General features: G+C 33.4%; 1 protein-coding gene across 1 annotated transcript; it reads left to right on the top strand.

Annotated features, from left to right (window-relative positions):
* The first annotated feature begins 450 nt into the window (after nt 1–450).
* On the top strand, nt 451–5,611 carry LOC126675004 (histone deacetylase 5-like). Its single transcript, XM_050369570.2, has 14 exons — nt 451–696; nt 851–1,052; nt 1,136–1,282; nt 1,400–1,512; nt 1,826–2,037; nt 2,238–2,302; nt 2,580–2,750; nt 2,870–2,953; nt 3,073–3,199; nt 3,289–3,410; nt 3,717–3,910; nt 4,734–4,863; nt 4,956–5,020; nt 5,103–5,611. The coding sequence occupies exons 1-14, from the start codon at nt 545–547 to the stop codon at nt 5,266–5,268; spliced, it is 1,950 nt and encodes a 649-aa protein (XP_050225527.1). The 5' UTR covers nt 451–544; the 3' UTR covers nt 5,269–5,611.
* The last annotated feature ends 15,711 nt before the right edge of the window (nt 5,612–21,322 follow it).

The raw sequence follows: 21,322 nt of genomic DNA, 5'->3' as shown, positions 1-21,322 counted from the left end.
TCTTTTATGTCAAATTCCGAATCAAAATTTTAATTTTAATTTGGTTTAAATGCATTAAAAATCACCAACTTTCGTATATTTTTTATATATAACATGAACTTTTAATTTTGACATATTTAATATAAATTTTCTAATTTTTTAATTATGTATCACGTTTGAGTTTTTTAATTCAAAACGGTGTTGTTTTACAATAAAAAAAGTGTCGGTGTTATTATAGCAAAATTTTGAAAGTTATGTATTTTGTATATCAAAATTAAAAGTTTATGTTAAATATTAAAAACACACGGAAGTTGTGCTTTTTTTTGCATTTAATTTTATGGCTTGAAAATTTGAAGTATATCATCAATTTGAATAAAATGTTTAAAGGTTGACCACGTGTTGCGAAATAACTGGCTGTGACGAAGCATCTTCCCTCCAAAACCATTCAACGAAAACGAAAGGTAACAAAATAAAGGAAATCAAATAATTAATTTTTTAAAAACTTTAATTTATTTTCCTCTCTCCCGACTTCTACCGGCAGTCGCGAGATTGAGGTCAAACAGAGATGGAAATCGGTGGGAAGCGGCGGCGCGTGGGGATTCTTTACGACGAGAGGATGTGTAATCATCAGTCTCCATACGAGGAATATCATCCTGAAAACCCCAGTCGCATTACTTCAATTTGGAACAAGCTTATTGCCAACAACATTCCTCAAAGGTTGTAATTATGTAATTACGTAGCTTAATTATGTATTAAGTAATTTAATTATGTTTTGACTTTTAGTTGACTTGAGAATTTTAGCATTCAATTCTGAATTTAGGTTCTGTGAGTTGAAAATATTATAATGTTTTAATTTTTGATGCTATTTCAGATGTGTAATTGTGAATGCTAAAGAAGCAGAAGATGAGCATCTTCTTGCAGTTCATTCGAAGAATCATGTTAATTTGATTAAAAATATAAGTTCCAAAAAGTACGATTCGCGACGAGATAGAGTTGCTTCTAAATTAAATTCTATTTATTTCAATGAGGGGTCATCTGAATCCGCTCTCCTCTCTGCTGGTTCTGTCGTTGAGGTGAAAATAGATATAGTAAATGTTATTTTATATCAAGTGATCAATAGTACTACTGCTATAGTTGTATGTTTTCGGATTAACAGGTTGCTGAGAGGGTTGCCACAGGGGAGTTGGATTCTGCTGCTGCTATTGTTAGACCTCCTGGACATCACGCTGAACATGATGAGGCGATGGGATTTTGTCTATTCAATAATGTAGCTGTTGCAACGAGTTTTCTATTAGATGGAAAAGTGAGAGCTTTTTCTTACAATACTATATGTATATTATAGAGAAGTTCAAAATTTTGGGAAAATGAAATTCAAGGGAATTACTTATATATATTTCTTTGGACTCGTTGTGTGTTACAGCCAGAATTGGGTATTAAAAAGATTCTGATTGTTGACTGGGATGTGCATCATGGTAATGGGACTCAAAAGATGTTTTGGGAAGACCCTCGTGTTTTGTTCTTCTCTGTTCATAGGTGTGTACGATAGAAATACTGCCTCAATTTTCTTTCATTAAGCAATTTCCGCTTTATTCTTTAATGCTGTAACTCTACGTATTAACTGTTAAGGATATAATTTACAGTTCAGTTATTTATATATTCATAATCCTTTCCTGTCAAGATTAGTGATAAGTCAAGCTTTGGCTCGTAATAACTTGCTAGTATCTTCTTCTTTTGATGTAGTCTTTTAGTTCAAGATTCTATTTGTTTGATATATAGTTATAATGAATAATACAACCACTGGAAATACCTAGTCAAAGGTGATTGTTGAAGTTGTAAATTTATGCAGACATGAATTTGGGTGTTTCTACCCTGCTAATGATGATGGATTTTATACAATGGTTGGAGAAGGACCAGGTGCAGGATATAACATAAATGTTCCTTGGGAGAATAGAGGATGTGGGGATGCAGATTATCTTGCTGTTTGGGATCATATCTTGCTCCCTGTTGCTAAGGAATTTGACCCTGATATGATTATAGTATCTGCAGGATTGGATGCAGGTTTGATTCTCTTGACTTTTTTAAAAAATTGTTCTTCCTATTAAAATTCTCTTGTTTAAGGTGGTCTTGTTACATTGTAAATTTCTTGTTTTCTTTTTATAAACTTAAAATGCCAATTGAATTTAGTAGTTTCCGCAAGCAGATACTCGTGCAAAATTTGTTTAATGCACAAATTACTCTGCATTTAATTCTTGAAACAGCTGTTGGTGATCCACTGGGTGGTTGCCGAATCACACCATATGGATATTCAGTAATGTTAAAAAAGGTAAGCTATTCAAATATAATCGTTTTCCCTTTTTTGAGTTATTTTCATAATGCTGTTACCTTATCTGCGGGACAGTGAGTTGGCTTGTAACGGAACTTGAAAACAGCATCTTGAAAGATATAGATTTTTTATGAGTTTTTCTTCCTTTGCTTGCCTTTGATAGTTGGTCACTGAATTATGATTCCTATAGAACTTTACACTTTGTATTTCATTCAAGAACAATTAGCAAAATGTGTGCCATCTTTAGTATCTCTTATATAGTGTTTCTCCTTGTCAGTTGATGGATTTTGCCAATGGAAAGATTGTGTTGGCATTAGAAGGAGGTTACAATCTTGATTCTATAGCAAATTCATTTCTGGCTTGCATGGAAGTTTTGCTTGAAAGCAAGCCTATTGCTGGATCTATAGAATCCTATCCATTTGAGTCCACTTGGCGTGTAATAGAAGCGGTAAAAACATCTGCTATGACATTCTTTGCTAGGTTATGTATCAACTCTGCTTCATTTTGGTGTTATGTCTTTCTTGATCACAATTAATTTTCAAGCTGCATGCAATATATGATCACCAGGTTCGTGAGAAATTAAGTGCTTACTGGCCAACACTATCTGACGAAATACCCTTGAAGTTAACCAGTCAAAGTGCTCCTTCGGCGGTGAGTCCTTTCATTTAATGATTTTACTTGGATTCTATTGCTTTAAATTAATCATGCTGTAAGATACCATTTTCCCAAGGCATAATATGGTTAGTTAAAGGTTTTTATTATTCCATCAGCTCTCAGTCTCAAGTTCTGATTCTGAAGATGAGGATGGCGAAACTCCAAATGATGTTTCGTCAAATATGGTAGCGGCTGTTGAGCTTATCGAACCACTTTTGAATCTAAAAATTGAAGACAGACATGGTATACAAGTAACTTTCACTAAAAGATGTGAATAGTCTATATTTTCTTGTTTACTTTTGGTTCTTTATATGACTCCATATTTAATGCAGATCAACTGGTCACAAAGCCTATTTCTTGGAGATCAGAGCTGTCAAAGGTGGATATATGGTATGCTACTTATGGATCAAATATGTGGAAATCAAGGTTCCTTTGCTATATTCAAGGTGGCCAGGTAATGTTCTTGGTATCACTCTGTCATTCCTTGCACTGAAAAAAAAAATCCTGTGGAAGACATTATTTCTTACACTTCAATTGAACTCATCGGTCATGTATTTATGAACAATCTTAAGTTCTTCCTGTAACCACGAGATATCAATTTCTTAATATGAAGAAGTTATCAAAATTCCATTTTCTTTGGCAGATATTAGCTGTTGTCACCTTCTGCAGTCCTGTCTTACTCGTGTTATCAAACGATAATTCAACTATATATCCGATGTTTTTCTTTGTTCTTTTTGTAAAATTTGTAAATGATTTGCAGGTGGAAGGTATGAAGAAGCCATGCTCTGGTTCAATGGATACAAGACTACCAAAAGATATTTTGTGGAAAACTTTTCCTCACAGATTATTGTTTGGTCGTGAATCTACACTTACATGGGGTCCAGGAGGCGTTGCTTTCCTTCATCCTGAAAGAAGCAGTGATGAAAAAACTCATATCTGCTTATACAGGATTACGTACGTATCTTGCGCCTATATTGTCAGTTCTAACCATCCTCGAGTTTAGGACACAATTATTATGTCCCCTCTGAATTTAAAATTTCACAGGTTTTCCGACTTTTAGATGTTAGATAACTGAAATTCCCCTTGTTATGGAGTTTCAGTTAAATAAAAATTATAAAAATCAGATGAAAACAGTAAATTTTGGGTGAAAACAATAATTTTGGGCTAACTTCAGGAGAGTGATAGTAATCAACTTTTATCCCTATTATGTGATTCTGTCTGTTTAGTTTGTACCCTATGATGCACGGAAACCTTATTTAGGGTAAGTTTCCCCGTTTCGTAACTCTTCGGAACCGTTTTTGCATATACTAAAAGTTGGAAACTTGTTTTCCAAAAGGGAACCCGTTTCCTATATAAAAAAATTCTTAAATAGTTAATAAATCCTAAAAAAGTTACCTATAAATAAAGGGACCTATCAATACCCATAGTTATTATGGAATTAATTGATATGTTATATTTATTATATATTCAAATAGTTTATTTTATTATTTGTTATAATAGTTTATTTATATGAAAATTGTATATATATATATAATTTTATAACTTTTAATATTTATAAATATACCCCTATATTTTTACTATCTACACGTTTTCCCCAAGTTTCTGGGCATCATAGTTTGTACCTTATCAGAAAGAATGGAAGGTCATTCATCTTAAGATAACACTTCGAGTTTGATAGGTCTTTCAACTTAAGATAGCACTCTCCAGTTTGCTTCGAGTTTATTCAAAAACTAGAAAATATTATCAACTTATTATTATTATTCTGAACTGAAAACAGATTAGAGCAGTTCAATGATGTTTTACTTCAGGAGAATGTTTCAAGCTATGATATGAGTTCTCCTGTGATCGACTTGGCTTCTCTTCAGTCTGTTGTCGATCAAGGGTCTATCTCTTTGGAAATTTTTAAGGTATGCATAATTGGTTGTAGGATTCATCAAGTTCAATCAATTATCATATATTCTAAGCATTTTAATGCAGAAGCTATATTGTTTTCTTGCAGAAGGGTTGGTACCATAATGTAGTATACCTAGGACAGGAGAAAGATATTCCGATTCTCACAATGACGTATGCATAAATAAACCTTGTCTCTCTCCCCGTCTCTATCTGTCTCTGCCTAACCTGTTTGAACATTGTTTGTAAATAACAGGTGCTCGCTTCCGCATATTGCAAGCTTTAAATCAAACGAGATTCCTCTTCGTGCTCCATGTAAAGAGTATGCCAATACCTTAGTTAGAGGTCTGGTGGAAGGAGGACAGCTCTCTGAAGAAGAGGCCATGGATTACATAAAAGAAGCCTCTGCTAGACCATTATGATTAAAACTGTTTAGCTTTAGCATTTCTTATTAAAAATGTTCCGCTGGGGTAGCTTTTGATTGACGAAATGCAATTCATGTTCCTAATAGGAATTTATTATTATGAATTTATGGCTGTAGTTACAGATACTGTTTGTGTGCACATCGTGCACAGCAGCATTAGAGCAAAATAGAAACAAGTTTGGATCACTTGTGTTGCTGAATACAGCAATTACTTTTGTCTAGGGTGTGTCTTCTCAAGAACACTGAGAAGGAAAAGAATTGCAGTGGCAATGTGATTGCTAAAGAAGTCGAAATTCGAAATGCGAATGCAAATTTATGCCTCATTATATTTTTTCCATCAATCATGTTCCTGTTTCTACTTCAATGATATTTTTACAGATTTTCATTAGAATAAAATCTAAATATAGCAGCACAATGGATGTTAATTTTGATGCAAAATTGGATTTAATACTTCACTTATATGTCTATTTTGTTTCCAACCTTTGAATTAACAAATTTTACTTTCTTTGAAGCTATTTGGCTATTTGCTTGCTCTCTCTAGTATAATACTATGGTCAGAATCAGATTGTATAACTTTACTGGTTAAACTTAATATGTACAGTTTGACTTGACCATAATTGATTCTTATGTCGATGGACTTTCTAGATTTAAATGATTAGGGTTTGGTATCAGAGTTACTAAAATGCTTCTTCTAAAAGAGATCTTTATCGAATGAATATCTTGTTGATCAGAGAAACAATGATATATCTGCTGTTGATCAGTGTATAAGTGATGCTGATAATTAAGGGTGCATAAATCGAATTGAACCGAAAACCGAATCGAATTAAACCGAAATTTTGAATTAAATTCGGTGGTTTCAAGCAAAACGGCACAATTTGGGTTGGGATGGGTGATTTTTTCGGTTTATGATAATCAATCGGTTTTGGGTAGATGACCACCGATTTAACCGAAAAACCGAACCAGTGAAACGGTGTCATTTTGAGAGGGGGCTGATGCACGTGTGAAGCTGGCTTCATGCACGTGTGACACTCCAATTAACCCTACACAAACCGCAGCGTTTTGTGTAGGGTATAAATTCGCCTCTTAAAAAAAAACCTAAACCTAATCCATTTGCACCGCCTACTTCTCTCTGATTCTCTTTCGTTTCTCTCTGAAATCCCAAACTCTTCGTCTCCATTCTCTGCATTTTTCATCACTCGACCCTTTCAAACTCTAAAACAGCAATAGTTTCTCCTCTAAAACTTCGATTAAGCTAGCGTTTTAGGTTTTAATAATACAGATTCCACCATTTTAGACTTTTTAGTGCTCGATTGATGTTATATTTCATATCCTTCGACCTTCGTTCTCTCTCGAAGGAACATGCATATAACATCATCGGTGAGTGTTTTTTTCAGTTTTGATTTGTGTTTACATTAAGTTCCTTCTTCTTACTGTTATTATTTGATTCTTCCTGACTTTATTCGTTTTTATGGAACATGGATCTAATTTTTGACCGGCGATTTCTTTCTGTTATGAACAACAGATTAATCGGTGAGTCTTTAATTATTTCTTTCCTTTTTGTTGAAGTTCAGGTGTTCTTTATCTGATTCTGGGTTTGTGACTAAACTGTTCTTTATGTCTGTTTGATTCATGTGTTGGTTTGGTGCTTCATCTGATTCTCTTGGATCTAATGTTTGAGAAAACGATTCATTTGACTGCAGTTTAAAAAGGGCGAGTCTTCTTTAGTCTTATTCTTTTTCAGTTGTATATTCTATTGTGCAAGAACACATGTAAATGTGTGTTCTGATGCTTATTTTTTTCTGATTTTTTGAGCAATCAAGTGGTGGAAGCATCGATCTCATTCTGTGTGGTGGAATTGAAAATTTTAAAGTCTGATTCCATGCTCTTTGGTGGAAGCAAAACTTGATCCATTGATTCTGTTGGTCACAGAAGTTCTCTGCCTCTGAAATTTAATCCCTTTCTTTCTTGTTGCTCTACATCCTGTAAATGGCTATGAACCCAACGGTAAGCATTTTTCTGGATACTTTTTTTTTCACAAGTTCCATATTTCTTGTAGAAGATACTAATTCCTGTTTGTTTCTTTGTGTTTGTAGAGGCCCACAGTTCTTGAAGTTGGGACTGAGAGCAATCTTGCTCCCAATCCTGCTCTTGTGGTTACTGCTTCGTAGATGGAGGTTGAGGGCATTTGGCCCTCAACCTGTGCCTGCTGCTGCAGAGGGAACAAATGCCCCAACAAGAAAGAGGAGGCAAATGAATAGTAGGTCTCTTGTCTGGGATCATTTTGAAAGGGTCTGTGATGAAAATGGTAAAGTCTTACATGCTAAATGTTTATATTGTGCTAGACTTTATAACTGTCACTCTAAAATAAATGGGACCTCCACTTTGAGAGCTCACATGCTTGCCTGCCTTAAAAACCCACATAGTAAACAGACCAGACAAACTTTGCTAACTATGATTCCTGTTGTTAATCCTTTGAATGTTGTTGATGGTAATGTTATGGTGGGAGCCTGAAAATTTCATCAAGATGCTATTAGGGCTGCTGTATGCTATATGATCATTGTTGATGAACTTCCATTTAGGTTTGTTGAGGGGATGGGGTTTAAAAGACTAATGAACACTGCGCGTCCAAGGTTTATCATACCATCTAGGTGGACTGTGACTAGAGATTGTTTTAAAATGTATGAAGAAGAGAGGTTAAAATTGAAAGTTCTGTTTAAGAGTCATAGTCAAAGGGTTAGTATTACTACTGACAAATGGACTGTATTGTGTTTTAATCATTTTTCACAGCTTTCTTCTAAACTGAGCTGACTCTGCTTGGAGAAAAATACAACGCAAGATCCATTCGCCTATTTTTTTGCTTTGCTTAATGAATTTGTATAAATTTTTGTACATTCTGTTAAGGGCCTAAATTTTGTACAATCTGTAAGCAATATGTATTGCTAAGTTAACATCTGATTGCTGTAATTAGAGGGATTCAAATGTATGTATGGGATATAGGTTAATTGGGTTTTTGGGGGACATTTTATTGCCTGTAATTTTTGGGCATTTATATAATTTTGTATAAGTTGATTGGGCTTTTATTGTAAATTTTTTCATTTTCAAATGGGCTTTCAATAAGGGCCAAATCGAACTACCGAACCAAAATCAAATTGAACTGACCACTAAAATTCGGTGATAAATCAATCGGTTTTTGGGAAAAAAATAGGCAATTTGGTTTTTATTTTTCTAATTAATCGGCACAGTCGGTTTTCAAGGTTTCACTACCGAACCGAACCGAACCGACCGACGCACACCCCTACTGATAATATATGACGATATCAGATGATGAAACAAAACTGCTTTCTACTTGTTACATAATCATGATTCTATGTTTTTTTTTCTGATCCACAAAACCACTATGTAATAGTAATAATGTAATATGCTTTTTTGTTTGCAGGGAGTGACTCTTGCCGTGTTGCTAAGTCTAAGAAGCCTGACGCTGAAAGGGGGGACCTGTTGGCTGATCTGCCTAACCTTATTCTGTATTATCCGTATTTCCCTGCTCTGAATGTTATTTGGAAGTGCGTAATCTATCCCTTTTTGACATTGCATAAGACGTGTTCCTTCTTGTATTATAAGGTGACCTGTTGTTCAACTTATCCTCTTTGAATATGCATGCTATTAAAGTATTAGTATCTATTGCTTGATCAACGATTAACAAATAAACTATATTCTATGCCATTAATCGAGATGAGGAAGATTAGAGGGTGTAAGCTATTCTATGATCTGATCCCTTATTGCTAACGTTTATTAAGATTTCTTGTATATAACTATTTTCATTTTGCTTATCTTAAATTTGGTTATTGTAGGTCAATACTTGTCATGTGTGTGGAGATGCAGGCGTTTTGAAGAAGATTGTAACTTGCTTTCAGTGTGAGATAACGCAGAAACATGTGTATGTTTAGTCTCTTATTTCCGTTTCAATTTTGGGAAGGCAACTTTGGATACAATTCTTGTATCTCAAAGATGCCCAACCATAAAATTTGGACTTGGCTATAATCAAAATGCCTCTAGTTCCAATGGGACTAAATTTGTGAAGTCCACTTTGCCTCAAACTTCTTCTATAGAAGTTTCTCCTAAATTGGTCAAACCAATTGAGGCAAAGAAGGTGCGTGCTCAAGCTCCTAGGCCTAAGCCATTCTTGGCTCAAAAGGCTAAGAGCAACAAGGGTACAAGACCCTTGAGACATGGCTATGCCTCTCAATATAGTCATAAATGGAACAAGAAGACTAGAAAGAACTCACATGTTCATACATTCTCAAATGTCAATTCTTGTTCACATGCTTGTGCTTGTTCTTATGAGACTTCTAGAGCCAAGCTACCTCAAATGCAATCAAATGTGAACCATAGAACTCAATGTTTTTATTGCATGAAATATGGTAACACTAATGTTCATTCTTATGTGAGAAAAGTTCAATTAAGGTTAATCCCTTTGAACTATTCAAGCATTAACTTTCAAGGATCCAAAGTTCTTTGGGTACCTAGGTGATTTTCTTTGTAGGTACAATTGATGTCCATTAAATCAACCTCAAAACATAAGGTGGATGATCAATGGAAGCTTTTGGAAAATGGCAATATAGGTAAAATTTGTATCAATTTCTATACCATATTTTCCAAAATTGTTATCTTGTGGGGGAGAATCAATTTTTCAAATCTTATTCTCCTAAAAAGTTTTGATATGCTTTAAAACCTTTTTAATGATTGGACTTGCCTTGGTGTAATTCAATTGATGAATTATTGCCTATTTTTGATCATTTAAATCAAATTAGTTCAATCAATTGAGTTTTAGGCTTGATATGCATATCAAATTAGTGCCTTGCGCCTCAATTAGATGAGAAACTAATATTTGATTTCAAAATCTCTTTCAATTAGCTCATTCGTCTATGTTTTATACATGCTTTAATTCTTTTTGTGCTTGACAAAGGGGGAGAAATCTCTATGCTCAAATTGCTAAGTATTTTCAAATTTTTCTTGCTTATACCTTACATATTGTTTATATCTTTTGTGCATAAAGTGAGGGGGAGCCAAAACCAATTTGTCTTTTACTTATCTTAGCCATTTTAGCATGTTGATTGTCAAACTCAAAAGGGGGGATTGTTGGACCCTTGTCCTCTCAAACTCCTTTGTTTTGAGTTTGACAATCAACTATGAGGGTTCTAATCTTGTTTATTAGTGTATATGACCTCATAGGATCAATCGGAAGTCGATTCGGAGCTTTCTAGCGAAAATTGAGTTTTTCAATCTCAAGCTGTCCAGTAGCATATCACAGGCGAGATGCTCTTTTCATCACGGGCGAGATGTTCTTTTCATCACGGACGTGATTCATGCATCACGGGCGCGACACACTGCATCACGGGCGCGACACACCGCATCACGGGTGCGACATTCATATTTGTGAAACCCTAGTCGACCGTTGGAGGTATCACGGGCGCGACAAATCAGACCGTTGAAGATTCAACGGATATATTTATGAACCCCCAATGGAGTGATGACATGTGGCACTAGCCGTTTGAAGAATTTGTCTTCGAGCATATATCTCGGGCGCGATGAATCTATCACGGGCGCGACAGGCTCATTTTCAGCAAAAGTTATTTTGTTTGTTCTAGCTTTTGTGGTGATTGCTTTGAGTATAAATATAAATCCATTTGTAATGTTTGAAGGTTAATGATTTACTTACCTTGAAACAACAAACACACATTTTCGAATTACTTGTTTTGTTGTAGTTTTGGAGTAATCTTATAAACTCCTAATCATTGTAAGTTAGAGTTTATTTTTGAGAAAACTCACCCCTTGAAGGTTTGTGTTTATCCTTGAAAAAACACATTGTGAGTTTGAGATTATCTCTTAGAAATCTCCTTGTAAAGTTGGTGCTTATCTATAAAGCACAATCCCATTTAGTGGATTCTAAAATCTCAATCTTAGATTGAGTAGTGGAGTAGGATCGATTTGTGATCCGAACCACTCTAAATCTCTTGTGTCTTTTAAATTCTCTTTTCCGCTTTAAAGAATTTAAGTTTCCGATTCACAACTCAAAAACCGGTTTGCCTTATAACCCATAGAGTATTTCAAGCAAGCAAATTTTAAATCTCACTTAATTAATAATTTATTTTCACCTAAATCTATCATAAAGTTAGGGATTTAAATGAACCGAGTTGAGCCAAGTTTTGGAGTGTTCATGTTTGGCTCATTTAGCGAACAAAATCTTTATGTTCGGTTCATATTTAGTCGAGTTTTGAACGGAGTGTTCATGTTCGGTTCGTTTAGATTTTATAGTGTTCATGTTCAATTCGTGCAGCCCGTGTTAGTTTGTTTATCCACTAAACGAACAATTTCACAAACGAACCCACGAACAAGCTCGCGAACAAGTCCACTAACAAGCTTGCGAACAAACTCGATAAGTACTAAACAAACTCGTTCGCGAACAAGTTCGATAAGTACTAAACGAGCTAGTTCGCGAGCCTGTTCGTTTAGCGGCTAAACGAATGAACACAGACTGAACGTGAACATTATAAAATCTAAACGAACGAACACGAATACGAGCTGAATAAATAATAAAAAAATATCTAAAATTTCACTATAACATTTTTTTTATTAGATTTAGGGTTACTGGTGTTAATTCTAGACTATTAAATTTTAGTATATCATTGTACTTTTAGGATTATGAGTTTTCTTATATCAAAACTGCGCAATTTTGATAAAATATATCAAAAATAAGTAGTTTTGTTTAGTCTATGTTATTTTCGGATTATTTAAGAAAATTATATAAATTAATAGTTCGTGAACATTTAATCGAGTATCTAGACGTGCTTGTTCACAAATTATATACGAGTTCGTTCACGAACTCTTATTCGAGTTTGTTCATGAGCTACTAATTGAGTTGTTCGTAAACGTAAATGAGCCAAACACTACCATGTTCATGTTTGGCTCGTTTATATATATTAATGAACAAACAATCAAGCTCATGCTCAATACAAACATGAATCAAGCTCTTATCGAGCCGAACACCAAGCTGCTCGCGAGCAACTCGATTCGTTTACAGCCCTATATTAAAGTCTTTGTATAATCAATTTTTATATTATCTGGTCATTAATAAATATTTTGAATTTAAATAATTTATTAACTATTTACATAAAACATTGGCGGTTCTTTTATGAACAGAATTATAAAGAATACTATTGTTTCATGACAACCTAGACAGCAAAAAATTCATGCAAAAACAATTACGTATATATAAACTATATAATCAAAAAACCATTTAAATGTAAAATATTTTTTAAGATCTATGTAAAATAAAAAGCTAATAGTTCAAAGGTTTCAAAATGAGTTTATCCTTCAATTTGATTTTTATTTTTATAAATTTATTGTTAAATACCTTAATCTCTATGTATTCAGTTTGCTGCTTTGGCCAGGGCGAAACTAGAAATTTTAAAAAGAGGTGATGGTTGGTATAAAAAATTTGTGAAGGTGAATTATACAAATATTAAAGTATAATAATCATATTAATTAAAAATATTTAAAAGTTTAAGTACTAAATCTTCCTTCTCAAAAAGATTAAGGAGATAGTAACCACCTCAACCTATTAGGCGAGGTCCTCTTTTAGCGTTGTCAACTACTTTCTAGCTCAGTTGGCTAAAGATGAGGTATGAAATTTTAGTACTTTTGGGTTCTAGCCCCCCATGAAATCATGAAGATAAAGATTTATTGAAGATTTATGAAAAAGTATTTTTAAAGAAGGCTAAAAGCGTCAAAAGCGGCAAGTGCGTTATCGTTCAGTCATGATAGCGAGTTCCATAAGACAATATATTTAATATAAATGGTGTGGATGATATGAATGGTATAAAAAAATTGCAAATATCCGTAACTATTAATATATTATTAAATGTTGTGAATTTCATATTTTTTATATATTTATGTCTGTTAAAAAGAATATGCTGAATTGGTCATTAAAATATGGATTAATGACATTAAAATAAGAATTGCACTGACTCACACATTTCTACAATTGCCAATTCTTTGGACCTTTTAAAAGAGTACAATAAAATCATTGGAGCTTCTTAACTAAAAAGGGCAAATAATGGAATAATTGATAAGTACCCATATTGCTACATTCAATGCTTGTCTTTATAATACCATATTGGACCCATTAATCTAGTATGATATAATTTTAAAAAATAAAATCTAGTATAATATGCATGTATGGAATCATGCAAATTAAAGTCTTTTCATGCACCAATTTCATTTGATAATAGAAAGAATTTAAATATTGCGTCATGTTATATTTATAACAAGTTAAAGCATATGCGATAATTTTTTTAATTTTATTAAATAATTAATTCTTTTTATGCAGCTAACACATAATTAATTTGTTGTATAAATAACATTATTGCGTTATATAGTTTTCTACGATAGTGGTTCACCAATCAAATATACAGTTACTAATTTTGTTGAATAATAAGATAGTTTATTTGTAAAAATTTGTTAATTTAGGCATGATATTTATTTTTAAAATAAATAGCATTATAAACAAAAAAAAACTTAAAATTGTGGTAAGATTGTATGTTTATGCTTCATCTTCAGCTCTCTATTTTAATTTAAAAAAGAAAAAGAAAAATCCATAAATTCATAAAAAAATGTGAAATATATTAATAAGATCAGTGGCGGACTCAGAAATTATAAGGTGGTCACAATTATATTAAAACTTTATAAAATGTAAGGTGGACAAACTATATAATTTAAAGTGAAAAAGTCATATTTTTCAATTCCATATCAACATTTTTTAAAGTGACTCAAAATAATAAGGTGGGCGATTGCCCACCATACGCTCTTCCTAGGTCCGCCCCTGAACAAGATTAAACAAATTATTATCCTTAAGCGCGATTACGAGAAAAAAATGTATAAGTAATCAGTAATCACCCACATTTGCAACTAATTGAACTCTTAGAATTAAATAACTGAAAAGTGTCACCGATTCTCTGTCTTTTCAACTCGACCCTACCACCAAGATCATCATGGAAAATGACAAATCGGTACAAACACATCTTTTTTTCTCTCTTAAAGTTCACTTTTGTATTTTCTTGGTTTTCTTGAATGTTGATGATGTAATTTGTTAGAAATTAAATGGAAGTCTTGTTTTTCGAAATTCATGTGATGCGTATATTCATCAAAACAATGTAAATTGCTCGTCGGAAATGAACTGTTGAAGCAAGTGAAAATAATAATTTCTTTTTTTCTTTAAAGAACTTCACGTATTTTCTTCTTGGATTTGAGTAATGTATTAGTTCATATGTTTGATAATGCTTTCTTGATTTCTTGGAATAAAGAAGTAGGTTATTTCCATTGGAATTAGAGTACTCATGGTCCTTAATTCGTTATTCCACAGGACAAATAATGCAGCGCTTGCGGGGGTACTAATTCTCAACATTTAATTTCTCAACATTTAATGTCTACTTGCATAAAATTGTGGAATAATTTCTCGACACTTGTAAGATGATCTCCTACATTACTTTGCAATGCATCTTAATCTGTCTATATGAGTTTGATGATTTGGTACTTCACATTTAGTTGGTTAATCTTCCTGTTTAGATGTCTAAGATGTAAATTTTCTGCAACGTATTTTTCTGGTGTAATTGGTTTATTGAAATATTTGTTTATGCTTCTCAACTTTTGCTAATTCTGCTTACTGTCTTTTTTTCTACTTTAAAGTGTGTGCCTCTTTCTTTCAGTCATTGCTTGGAAGCCTCTCGTGGGGTAGTCCCTGAACATGTCCCAAATTCTTGGACATGCATAGACTGTTGGTGGAATACTGAAGATGAGGACATATGGGAGAACAATGGGAAAGATAATATACAGACTGCTGATGAAGCTGCTGTCCACCGTGAAGCATTTCAGGAGAAAAATCCTATCGCATCGTCTAGTTCGCGGCGAAGTTGTTTTAATCCTAAAAAAACTCCTAAAGTTAAATGTATTTCTCTTGAAGAAGTGACGAGGCTACCATATGGAGGTGCTAACAGCATATCTCCTTCAAAGAATAAGTTGGGAAGCAAACCTGTCCAATCCTCTTCTCCTACTAAACAATCTGTTTCAAGAATTAAACCTCAACCGAGTTATATGTCTTCTGGACTTAGCAAAAATGCAGGCCACCCATCCAGAACACAGAAAGGTTACTAACTTAAAAGTAGCATGTAAACATGTTATGATTTTGTTCTGATCGGTTTCATATATTGTGTTACATAACTAAAGGCTGCCATTTCTCCTGCAAAGGAACATACTTTGTAATACCCCAAAATATTTAAGTATCTAATTGGATCACGTGTCCAGTTTCAAGTCGCCAGAGTGGCGATATCCGAAATTTTTTCGAGAAATTTAAAAATATATTTTAGTTCTAAAGTTAGAATTGGAATTGAAAGGGAAAAATGTCAAGAAAAGCCCCAAAATAAAGTACAGAGACTAAAGTGGTAATTTAGCCACTACGTCTCGAAAATGGAAAATTTTAGATTTTGACGGGAAAATATTAATATTGGGATTCGTATTATTTATTGGAAATAAATAATACGTATAAGTTATAATTTAAGAATTTATTGATTTAGTTATGGACTAAATTGAATAAAAGAAAAGTTTGAAAGATAAGTTGTAATAAAGATGGAAAAGGAGGATTAAAGAAGCACTTTAACCTTAATATATAAAGTTAAGATATGAATGAAAGAATCAGAGGAATGAAACGAAGAGAAGGCTCCAGAACGTCAAAAATTCGTCGATCATCGTCGTTTCGCCGCCGTTTCTCCGTTCGACGTCTGATTCGAGTGATTTTCGCGGCGATTTCTTCAGAATCGAAAGCTCTATCCATTTTAATCTTCAAATCAAGGTAAATATCTCGATATTTGGTGTTAAACTTGATGAATAGAGGCTGTTTTGACAAAACCGTTACGTTTGATTCGTATATGTCGGAATTGAGGCGTTTAGGATTGATTTCGAAGTGAAAAAGTGTGTATAATGTGTTTAAATGAATTGGGTATGTATTGGTATAAGTTTTGAGTGTTTTGAGGCTTCGGAAATGTTCCAGAAGCGTCAAAAAACGTTGCTCCCGAAGTGCGGACGACGTGCTGCACTTCCGCACGTCGTGCTGGTGCGCGACGTGCACCACAAGGGTGCACGACGTGCACCAGTGAAGGGCACGTCGTGCCCTTCATGAAAAATGAAGGGCACGACGTGCCCTACTTCGACCCCGATCTCCGGGGGACTTCCGTGAGCGAAAAATAGTTTCCGATAGCGTGAAATGGACATGAAACTTGACGTTTTGAGCTAGGCTTTGGAATAAGCATATTAAGCAAGATCTAATTGATTAGTTGAACACCACTAAGGGTATTAACCAAGTGTAAGAATGGAATTGAAAGTTCTTAAGTTTATAAATCGTAATAGGATCGGACTGGAATAACCTAAGTTTATAACTTAGGATTTTAGTGCTAAGCCTACGTTTATGGATTAAACGTACAGGTAACTCGATTAGGTAACTGACGTACCGACAAGCTACCAAGCTGTCTAACTGGAGCGGCTACGCGATCGGACAACGCATGGAGCTTACGCTTGCGGGATTATAATATTGCATATTTGGATAGCGGTCACTGTGAGTTGCACTTTACTTTCGTGTATTATATATTAAACTTATTTTATATAGATATATATACTGTTTATACGCATCTCATTATATATAATTGATTGAAATGTTATACGTTTTATTAATTTCTATATACGAGGACTAGTATGCGATCCGAAAAAACTAGCTACCTATTGGGTGTCAATAGGCTGTGTGATCACCAGTATCGAGTCGGTCTAGCGTGTTTGCATTTGAGAAACGAGTTGATATGGATGACATGATATGAATATGAAATTTGAGGTATAGTTTTGATACGAGTGAGCACTCGGCTACAGTGTAGTCTTGAGTCCCCGTATCTAGTGGGCTGGGCCCACCAGTGGGTTGGACCCACCGGTGAGTTGGACTCACAACTGGAAATTTATGATTGGGTTGAACGATATATGATTATTCGAGAATTGTGTCGCATGCTAGGATATTAGTTTCGTACGGATCAAATGCCTGTTTATATGTTTTATATTATTGTTTTCTTGAGATGCGATGTTATATTTTTATATTAATACCGTTAGTAACTTGCAATCTCACTCAGTATTTCCCAAAATACTGACTCCCTCACAGTGTTTTATTTCAGGTGATCGGAGTCGGATCAGACAGACCATCTCCTTTGTGTTGGAAGTCTTCTGACTTGCACAAAGTACGAGTCCTTAGAGCTGCAGTAGTCACTAGGTGTCAAAATAAGATTTATGACTTGATTTCAAACGGTATTTAAAATGTGAACTCTGATATAAATTTTATAAATAAGTTATTTAGAAAGATGGCGTTTATCCGTTTGAATTTGATACCAATTGCCATTAGTGGAATTGGTGATGTTTGTGATCAGAAATAGGGCGGTGCTGGATATGATATATCGCTCGGTAAGACCCTGGTTTCTAAGAATTGTTTCGCGAATGTTTTAAAAAAAGGAATACGATATTTTAATAATTGAATTATATTATTTAAAGAAGATTTTCTGAGAATGTTTTATATAAAGTAATATATTTAATTCGCGAAAAATTTACATTGGTTTTAGGCTTGCTACGGGTTCCGGAGCTACCACTCCCGTTCCCTAGCGCCGGTCACGGCTAAATTATTTGGGTCGTGACATACTCATACCCTCAAGAACACCGTGAAGGAAAAGAATTGCAGTGGCAATGTGATTGCTAAAGAAGTCAAAACTCAAAATGTGAATGCAAAGGAAGCTGTTCACAGATCATCAGCATTGGCTCATCGTCTACCTACAAACATCAGTATGCCTCATCGTCTACCTACAAACATCAGTATGCCTCATTATATGTTTTCCATCAGTCCTGTACTTGTTTTTAATTCAATGTTAGTTTTACAGATTTTCATTAGAATAGAGTCTAAATGCATTAGCACAATGGATGTTAATGTTGATGCAAAATGGATTTAATACTTCACTTTTGTGTCTATTTTGTTTCTAACCTTTGAATTAACAAATTTTACATTCGTTGAAGCTATTTGGCTAATTGCTTGCTCTGATCTCTAGTATAATACTATGGTCAGAATCGGATTGTATAACTTCATAGGTTAACTTAATACGTAATAGTTTGACTTGGCCATAATTTACTCTTATGTCAATGGACTATCTAGGTTTAAATGATTAAGGTTTGGTATCATTCCGCAGAGTTACTAAAATGCTTCTTCTAGAAGAGATCTTTATGGAATGAATATCTTGTTGATCATTGTGTAAGTGATGCTGATTATATATGACGACATCAGATGATGAAACAAAACTGTTTTCTTCAGAGTTTGATCATGCCAGCTTGGAATGCAATGACTCTATAGATATGGAAATAGACATGCTGGGCGGAAATCCGGTGGGGGGGGGGGCATTTCCCAGGGCTCTGAAGACTTCCTAAGCAATATCTGTGTGTCTACGACTGGCTTTGAAAATCTACTCACTCTATTTTCAGAAATTTCTGAGAGGATTACTACCGAATTAGCCACTCAACAACGCTTAAGGGAGAAACTATCTGCTCATACAACTCCTCCTGACATTCCTCCTGGTTTTGGAGATACTGAAGGGGGGCATTGATAAGGATAACTATTGTATTTGAGTATAGCACAAACTCTTCTCCTTATTTGTGTATAGTATATTATAACACATACATCTATACTTCGCTATAAAGCTGAGCTCCAAATAATAAATCAACCATATTCAGCCATGTGAACTCTTTAACTTATGACATGTGAATTGAAAACTCTTTCAACTTTTTCATTTTCAATTGGGCTATTACTTTAAAACTGTAGCAATTCTACTATTACTTTAAAACTGTAACTTCAAATCAATAGAAACTCTTCCCCATCTTTTTTTTACTCCTTATTTATGAACATTACCTTACACACCTGGAAAGTAAAAACCTATTTGTTGAGGATATATAATGGCACAGACTACAGAATTCCCATACTACAAAAGTGTGAGTATCACATTTTCAACAAAAATATTGTGCCGAGTCTATTCTTAAATCAAAAGAATCGAGTTACTAAGGTAAGAGATGTAAGCAGCAACAGCAGGTGAGTTATTGATTGATTGTTTTCTATGAGAGAAAAATATTGTGCTCTTTGTAGTGTAATTTATTATATTTTCACAACATAGAAAAAACTATTATTATATTTATGTTAGTGCCAATCAAACAAGGGTTCATAATTGAAGAAAATATTTTCAGCAAATCAAATTTTATTATGAAGATTACTCTGAATTGAACATAATTTGACAGGAATTAACAATGTATACATCTCAAATAGAAATTACATCTTTATTAATGTTATCCTTTCAATATCCAAGTAAGAAAAAACCAACTGATGTTTATTTGCATAGATAAAAACAAGTTACAGATAGAGTTTGTTTTCTTTCTTTTTTATGTAATCCATGTTTAGATTAAGTTTAAGAAAGAAAATTAAGAAAGAAAGAAGTGTGTCAAGAAAATAATTAAATGGAAAAAAAAAAAACTAAAATTACATGCAATAACATGTTAAATCCGGTCAATGATACAAATGGTGCCCAAACTTCAATGGTACCGTCTATGGAGCCTAATTATTTTTTATGTTTCTACTGAAAATAAGTAGCTTAGTTAAAGATTTTCATTTTCTTTTCAATAATGTTTTAAAATTTGTTTATATATATATAGCTTTTCTTGTCATAATTTTTTTTATAATTTATGCATATTTATTGTATGTATATTTAATATAAAAAATTTGAGATTTAATTAATTACTTAATTAAAATTTGAACTTGTAATTTAAAAAAAAATTGATGGTTTTGAAATTTAAAGAGTTTTATTTATGTAAAAAAAGTTGTGAAATTTAGAAAGTTTTTATTTTATGTTTATATGCTATAAAATTGGGTTATTGGAAAAATAAATCATAACGTTTTATTTTTTTTTGGCGATTCTAGACGGTTAAAAAAATTTAAAAGTAAAATTAAAATTTAATTTTTAAAAATATAATTTAAAAATAAAATAACACGTGAAGATAATATTACAAGAAAATAATAAAATAAAACATATCATAAATATTATGTTAATTAAAAAAATTAATTAAAATAAATGTAATATGTATCATATATATATTAAAATTAATTAAATTTTATTGACGGGTTCGACCCGTTAACCGTCAGTTCACGGTTCAAAAAATTTGGAACCGGCCCGGAACCGGTCTTTTCACGGTTCCGGACCGATTTTGATCCAGTTCAGGATTGGACCGGTTCCAGGCCGAATTTGACCGGGCAATTCCGGACCGATTTATGGACTGACCCGGCCTATGGCCAGCTCTACATATATATATAAGCTGGGAAGCAAAGGGAGCTTTGTTGATTTAAATTTTGAATAAAATATTGAAAAGTTATTCACGTGTTACGAAATAATTGGCTGCGATAAAGCATCTTCCCTCCGAAACCATTCGACGAAAGGTAAAAAGGAACTAAAATAAAAATATAATTTTTATAAGAGCAAATTACTTTAAGACTCCTCACGTTTGTTATAATTTACAGTTTAGTACCTCTTATTTAAAAATCAAATGATTTGGTACCTCAGTTTTGATTTTTTAAACTATAAGACCCTTCTGTTAGTTCCGTTAATAATTTGATATTTACTTTCAAACGATTTGGTATCTCAGTTTCAATTATATAAACGATTTGTTACCTCACATTTAATTATTTTAACGATTTGGTACCTCATTTTCAAACGTTTTACAAACAATTTGTTAGCTCACGTTTTATTTAGTTAACGATTTGGTACCTATATTTAACAGAAGGGCAGTATAGTTTACAAAATCAAAACTGAAGTATTAAATCGTTTGATTTTTTAAAAAAAAGGTATCAAACTGTGAATTATGACAAACGTGAAGGGTCTTAAAGTAATTTGCTTTTT

Source organism: Mercurialis annua, linkage group LG3 (genome assembly GCF_937616625.2).
Source record: "Mercurialis annua linkage group LG3, ddMerAnnu1.2, whole genome shotgun sequence".
NCBI classification, from domain to species: domain Eukaryota; kingdom Viridiplantae; phylum Streptophyta; class Magnoliopsida; order Malpighiales; family Euphorbiaceae; genus Mercurialis; species Mercurialis annua.
The sequence above is the reverse complement of the archived record's forward strand: the minus strand, read 5'-3'. Positions and strand labels throughout refer to the sequence as shown.

Excerpts from the sequence above, each read along its gene's own strand:
- LOC126675004 (XM_050369570.2), top strand. The coding sequence starts at position 545 with ATGGAAATCGGTGGGAAGCGGCGGCGCGTGGGGATTCTTTACGACGAG. Across the intron at positions 3,200-3,288 it reads AAAAATTGAAGACAGACATG|ATCAACTGGTCACAAAGCCT; the intron begins GTATACAAGTAA and ends TATTTAATGCAG. Across the intron at positions 5,021-5,102 it reads ATTCCGATTCTCACAATGAC|GTGCTCGCTTCCGCATATTG; the intron begins GTATGCATAAAT and ends TGTAAATAACAG.